Source organism: Trachymyrmex septentrionalis, unplaced genomic scaffold, assembly GCF_001594115.1.
Source record: "Trachymyrmex septentrionalis isolate Tsep2-gDNA-1 unplaced genomic scaffold, Tsep1.0 scaffold9, whole genome shotgun sequence".
Classification (NCBI taxonomy): Eukaryota; Metazoa; Arthropoda; class Insecta; order Hymenoptera; family Formicidae; genus Trachymyrmex; species Trachymyrmex septentrionalis.
In genome coordinates, this window is record NW_017306091.1 from 4,056,687 (window position 1) to 4,064,219 (window position 7,533).

Here is a 7,533-nt window from a genome sequence, read left to right on the forward strand (position 1 = left end):
CATATTTAGCTTTCCCACAGTCTCACATTATTATTGTGCTTAAAAAAACAAATACTAGTAACCCAATCGCTTTTTTTAATGTTTCCCTATTGGACGAAATGAACAAACATAAACGTAAACAGTTATTACAAATTAAGAAATTAATAATTAAAACACTCAAAGCATCACTTCGGTACAATTTGATGAGAGCACAGACATATCAATAATGATGATAACCGTGAACTTGTAACGTAGTATACAGCATGGAGAGAAAGAAATTTCCTGAATACAAACGTACATTAATATCCGTCTTTACTCGTTTTCCATTCTATGGCTGTGGGTTTAACAGAATATAATAGCATCCTCTTTTTCTTATTTCATTGTAATGAATAGAAATTGATAAATGCAAAAAAAAAAACGTATTTCATTCACATCACGAAACCCATTTGTTAAGTTTGATTTGAACTCTTGTCGGTCCAAATATATTATACAATATCTTCTCATATATATATACATATATAATATATATATATATATAATTCTATTACATAAATGTAAAGAAAGTTATATAAATGTTCAACTGTAATATTCAATTCGAAGAGAAAAAGAATAAAAATAGAAAGTATGAAGATTACTGCTACTTTTATTCTTCTTCTCTTCGAAGTGAATATTAGACAAATGATCTCTTGTATTATATCTCATATATCTCTGATATTGTACTCTAAATTAATTTCTTTGTGTTAATGGCATAATCTTTTTTTATTTTCACCATTTCTAAACGGTGTTTATGGAATAAAGCCGCATTATCATACAAGCTTTTAAAATCTTTTGATATTCTTAAATTTATGATAAATTTATGTTCACATAATGTGGCAACGTTCTTCACCTTGGGGATCGCTCTGAAACATAAAACATACGTATATCTTATTAGCAAAGAGAAATGGAAGAAACATAAAATAATTGAGTAATCACCGCGGACCCCAATTTGCTTAATCCACTGCGTGAATATCGGCATATCCGTTTAGTCACAGATATAAGCAAATAATGAATCTTATTGTTATATTTCACATGATGAAAAAGATATGTATATGCAGACGATATATCTCTCGGAAACATTACTTTTTTTTTACATCTTTTACATACAATGATCTATATTATTGTATTAATATATATGCAGTAATGCATATATGTATTCAATGTAGAATACATATAAATATACTAAATCAGATTTATGTTACTTGTAAATGTTTTTACCATTCGCATTCTAACTAAAGCATATATAACTTCACAAATGACTCTTTTTTTTAGCATTAATCCGATTTCATATATATAATATTATATTAATGACACCATGAAACTCGGAAGCAATTGATATATTATTAATATAACGTCAAAAAATGAAAATTTCGATTATCCACCGAAATACAATATAAAAATAGCAAGTTTTGTAAATTTATCTATTGATCACAATATTCGCAAATGCAACTTTGCTCCATAAAAGCTGCATTTGCGCATAAATTCGCTCTAAGAATTTTGCATTTGTATATATAATGTATGTTCAGGATATTCAAACATTAATATAATATATAAGATACAATCAAAATTCCTTTCAATTATTATCCATATTAGATTGAATCCCGTGAAAGAAAGCTTTAAGTATTGTGTACGTAAGTAGATAACATTTGATAAAAAAATGTATATTTGACAATAAATATCTTAATTAAAGACAATGTGGTTAATTAATGGGATGGTCATAGTTTTATACGAGTATATAACGAAGATTATATATACATATATATTAATTCTCATAAGGCATGAAATTTTAGTTAAGCGGTGAGCATCCAGGCAAAATGTTGCATGAAAACCAACAAAATATGAAGCAAAATAATTCCTATATATTATGAGTGCGAAAAGTATATCGATAACGTAATGTTCGAACATCTGATAGGTTATAAAACAACTTACATAAAGTGCCCATCAGAGTCGTGTGCCTCACCCTTAATACGGGTAGAGATATCTTCTCTATGAAACAAGAAGTGAATTGTGAAAATACTACACCCCAAAAAATTAGTTATTTATAACTGCAACACTTATTCTGTATATGTCAAATCTCCGGAAACAAATGGAAAGTAAATAATATCTGATTGTCTACAATTACGTAAATATTAAATTAATTCTCATAATGCCTTAAAAACTTGAAATAAATTATAGCCACATTGTCTTCTTCGACGTTTAAAAATCAGAAAGCATAACTTTTCCAAGATTTATTATGTTACTGATTAACATACCTTTAATTTTCCAAAGTATAGAAGTTTTTTTTTATGATAATTGCACTGCTATAATTTGCTAGACATGATTTCGTGTGTCAATAATATATCAAAATAATGCTGCAGTTAAAATATAACGCTAATGCACATATTGTTATCAGCGTTATATTATTATTACATCCCACTTTTTTGACATTTTTCTCTCTTAATAACGTCTATTTTTATTTTAATTCCAAAAAGTAGTTTAAAGCTTTCGTTTCACTACACATTCGATGTGATGTATAATGCAATAATGAAGTTTATTGCATCCTTACCTGTTGGTGATGGAGTTCTTCTGATGGTCGGAATCCTAAGCTTTCTCTGTGTCGAGACAAAGCTGTGGACAATTGCTGCCTCTTGCGCTCAGAAGTTGCCATTTCCTATTAGAAAATTTACTTAATCTCGCACCTTATCGCATATAAAATATAATATAAAATTAATCCTTAGATGCACACATAATATAATTGTCGGAAATATCTAAATGTAACTATCTCATTCAACGAGTCTTATGTTATTTTATAAAATTTATTTAAAATATTTATATTGATAAAAGGAACATACATCTAAGAATTAAATGTACAGTAAATAACGCACGTACCTCTCCTTCAATATTTATCAATGTAGTAGTCATGTTATCTGCTACAAACCACTTCTGACCCTTCATGACGATGTTAGAAGGTGGCTCGTGTGTTGCACCAATATCAGCCGACCACACCATCACGTTAGCACCTCCATCGAGCTTTACGCTACGATGAAACTTAAAAGTGGTTTCCAAAGTACCGGCTTTGCGAATAATTTGCCATCCGCCTAAGCTTATTTCCTATTATAAAGGTTATATTTGATAAGAAGTTGGAATTAACTTAAACGAAGCTAAAATGCAACACCGCTGAATCTCCATAAGTTAGATTTACCTTATTGCCCTTATTAGTAAGTTTTACGAATCGTCCTTGGGGATCCGCTTCAGTAATTTCTACGTCACCTCTAGCAGTACCTGTAACACTATATTCACTACTGCTGCGTTCTTCGCTCTCTTCCAACAAAGTGCGTTTTCGTTTGCCACCTCTGAGAGGAGTATGTCTGGACGGAGTTGTTCTAGACAAAGACGTGTTCGTCGACTGCATAGGTGTAATGTTTAATCTAGAATTGAGATAAATTCGTATAAATTAATTATATCAACAACATCAATAAGGAGTTTACCTAATTGTTCGTGTGTTAGTACATTTTTTTATCAAAATGTCAATTTGACAAACTATTTCTCACTATTCCCTTTCTTTCCATAATATCCAAATTTAATTTTTTTTTTTTAATAGAATCATTCGCATAGCCTATTCATTTTTGAGAAATTTATCAATGTAACAAATAAAATTTTATTGAAACAAAAGCATAAGTATTTGTTTCATTAATGGTGTCATTTGAATTAACAAAATTATTTTCAATTAAGATAACGCTATCGACATAACATGACTTTTTTCAGTATAATAATTGTTTTTTACACCATGAAGTCTTGAGGTTTTCGTTATATATATTCTAGTAAATTTGCATTAATTATGTTAATTAATGTGCAAACTGTAAAATACATTTAGTTACATTATGAGCGATCTAAATCTTAATAAATATATCAATTTGGTATATTTAAATTTCATTTATTTAAATTTGTACTGAAGATGACCTAAAAGATAAGATCGAAACATTTATCGGTATTTTTTAATTGACATTTCAATAAACTAACTCGCGCACAAAAAGTTGATTCAATATAATTAATTTTATTCATTTTTAACTTGAGATTGATTTTTAATTGTTTCGCATAAGTTAACTCTAGTATATGTAATATTGTCCATTCAAATTTACAGAAATTATAATTTTGACTCACCTCGCCTCTTCAGTTTCGAGCAGCTTGCGATATGCAGCAATTTCCAAATCAAGCGCTACTTTAATATCCATAAGATCATGATATTCTTGTAATTGTTGAGCCATTTCATCTCGCATACGTGATAATTCCGCTTCCAGTGCAGCCAAACTGTCTGCATAACGAGAACGTTCGTTTTCTCTTGCATTCTCCATGTCCCTATCGAAAACGATTTTATATTATTTATACATTTATACATTTTATATTTATACGCAAATAGTATTACTTATACAAAAATAATATATCAGAAAATTTTTTCTACTAATTCTTATATATATATATATATTGTCTTTTTATTTCAAAGTGAAACTCATAGTGTGGGAGTTGTGGACTTAAAGAAATTATTTTCACTTAAATCTTTTTTATACACAAAAAATTTTATAAAGAAAGATTACCTAATGCGTGCACTAAGGGCGTTGTTAGCTGCTTCGAGTTCGCTGATTCTTGAATTAAGTCCTTCGTTTCGAGAGCGAGTCTGTCTCAATTCCTCGGTTGCCATGTTAGCGACTCCGCTATTACGTTGAGCATGAGATGCCAAATTCTTGATTTTATTTTCATATAAAAGCTCAATCTCTTCTCGATTAACACGCATTTGCGCCTCATGTTGGTCGCGTAATTCTTGCAAGGATTGCTGCAGTTTAGCTTCATATTGCTCCGCGAGACGACCGTCAATCTCTGATATTTCAACCTGAAATGCAATTATAATATAAATTATTTCAAAACACTAATTAGGAATCAACGAAAAATTATATTAAAATTGGGAGCTGTTATGCCGACCGAAAATTTGATTTATCTTTCATCTATTTTTCTTTTTCCAGTCAGATTTAAAATTATATCGTTAATATTGAAATAACATTCATTAAGTTTTTAGAAATGACAATAAATGATTTATTTATCATAAAACACATACATGCAAACATATAAATTATAAATTTTTATATAAACAAAAATTATTAATAAATATGTTATATAACTACAATAAAATTGAATTGTTTTCAAATCAATTTTTTTCATTGCTTGTCTATGTTAATAAAAAAATTTTTTTTAAAACTAACGATATATTTACGATAATGCAACAAGGCTTGAAAGATCATATTGTTTCAAGTAATTACTTACTTGTCGTCTCGTACGAGTCTCTGTAAGTTCTTGCTGAAAAACTTGGTCCTTGAAACTGATGTCTTCTTTGAGACTCTGAATATTGTTTTCGAGATCGATTCGCTGAAGAGTTTCTTCCTCCAGGTGCTTACGAGCATCGTCCAGCAATGTTTTCAATCGATCTATTTCCTTTTCCGAATCCCGATCCTTCTCGGCTAACTTCTTGCGCTCTGCCTGCGACTGATTGAACTGCGACTGTAAGTCGCTGCAGCGCGTCTCAAATATCATTACATTTCGTTCTGCTATCTGTAGATCTTTTGTTTTCTTGTCCAATCTGAAACAAACGATAAATATCAATTATATAATATTTATTTCTATTAGCATTATAGTATCTTTCATCTTTAAATTTCTGCTATATTTCTACTATATTTCTTTAACAACCAACTGTAACTTTTGGCAGCTATTGCTAGTCAAGATTGTCTTCATATCCTTACATGAACGAAGCAACGCAACGTGTACGTTCGATTGTATAACAATAGCAAAAAAATATAATGAACACTCTATTAACTCTCTTAAATAATACCTTGTTTGTTGGCTAAGTAAACAGATACAATGCTAATCAAATTGGACAAATAACAGAAAATGAAATGTTTCTGATTCAGGCAGTTTTAAACGCAAAAACAATTTTTTTTTTCGAGAATTTATGTACAAGATCGAATTTTTTATTAACGGATTTCTGCGAAGGTTCTTTGAACATAAAATTCTCAGAACATGATCTTGCTATCCTTGGCCCACTGCCTTAAAACAGGCAACATCGAATGATGCTACATCTATTCTCGTGAAATAACATCTTTTCCCGCTATGGTATCCTCAGAAAGTATCATAGATAGTTTCACCACAAATCCCTGCTTTGCATTAAATTAAAAAAACAGTTCGGAAGTTAAAAACGAAGAATAACAGAAAGAAGAATGACAGTTAAAAGATACATTGTAAACCGGATTTAATTTCTATTGAATTTAATTTCTCGCGGAATCTGTACTTTCGTTCCGCGAATTCCTGTATTCTATAGATAGTTTGCAGACGGTGTGCTAATTTTGTAAGATATAACGTGCAAGTTCATTACGGTGTAATCGGCATTATGATTCAAATTCGTTTTCATTTACGACATACCGCCGTGCCGGTTCGCGAGGAGGAAGCCGGGTAGGAGAGAGAGCGTGCTTCTATTTCAAGCGATGCACGACCCACATTGAGAATTTTATTTTCTGCCATGGTAGCCCGGACGTGTCTTTAATATCCGTTCGTCTTCGTCCCTCATCCGATTTTCAAGACAAGAAAACAACGTGCGCTCCGGAAAGCCGCCATATACGCTTACTCGCGAGAAGTGCGTCAGCTGTTAATTAACTTGTAGCGACCTTAAGCTAATGATCATTCTCCAATGGTATCCAGCTGGAAATGTGTGAACCTTCGGTAAAATAAGATTCGCTGCAGGCTGCGATCATTTGTTATGACGGTTTGCAATTAAATATTAAAACAGACATATCTTTCGTAACATAATTACATATTTCATACAATTACTAATAATTTAATAGTAATTATATATATATCTTCGTAGTAAAGATGTAATAATTAGTCGGCGATAAACCATTTGAAAGAAATGGGAAGATATTATTTTCTTTCTATTGCATTTTTGCGATGTATAATTCACGAAGACAGTTGGTCCCCACGACCATAGATTCTAAAGTCATATTTTTGTCACATTGCTAAATCTTTTGTTTTTCTTGTACGATCAACGCCGTGCGTTATCAGCTGGCCCAAGGCAAGGTTGGATACCACTGCCCTAAACAATTGTCAAGAAAGGGAGTCTCGAGGTTTATACGATTCTTAGCAGAAGGGTGATGGTCGTCACCCTCTAGTTCTCTCACGGACTAATCCGAGTACAAAATGCGAGACGACGTGACGCTTCAGAAGACTTGTAACGTAATGTGCATCCAGTTATGTACGCGGCAGTGTCACGGGTCAAGTTTAGCCGCGAATCGCTGGAATTTTGTAATTTGCATAAATACTCGCGCGATAATTAATTAAGACATTGAGAGCGTTTAAACCTTCCATTTTATATGTATATAATATGTACGTTATATGAACAATATAAAAACATAATATTTTATGTTATACATAAAAGTTTTCTTTTATATATATATATATATATATATATATATATATATATATATATATATATATACACACTTA

The 7,533-nt window shown here is 31.0% G+C and overlaps 1 protein-coding gene across 2 annotated transcripts in view; it reads right to left on the minus strand.

Annotated features, from left to right (window-relative positions):
* Window positions 1–644: 644 nt before the first annotated feature.
* LOC108756002 (lamin Dm0-like) overlaps window positions 645–7,533 on the minus strand; it is a 12,592-nt gene continuing 5,703 nt past the window's right edge. Inside the window, exons 2-9 of one of the 2 annotated variants that reach the window (XM_018499526.1) lie at window positions 5,308–5,620; window positions 4,587–4,879; window positions 4,156–4,350; window positions 3,197–3,422; window positions 2,884–3,105; window positions 2,561–2,665; window positions 1,945–2,001; window positions 645–878 (exon numbers count right to left, since the gene is read on the minus strand). In XM_018499526.1, the coding sequence (XP_018355028.1) occupies window positions 1,978–2,001; window positions 2,561–2,665; window positions 2,884–3,105; window positions 3,197–3,422; window positions 4,156–4,350; window positions 4,587–4,879; window positions 5,308–5,620 (1,378 nt within the window). In that variant the 3' untranslated portion in view covers window positions 645–878; window positions 1,945–1,977. The remainder of the gene's footprint in view (window positions 879–1,944; window positions 2,002–2,560; window positions 2,666–2,883; window positions 3,106–3,196; window positions 3,423–4,155; window positions 4,351–4,586; window positions 4,880–5,307; window positions 5,621–7,533) is intronic. The other variant, XM_018499525.1, reaches the window with a different exon arrangement.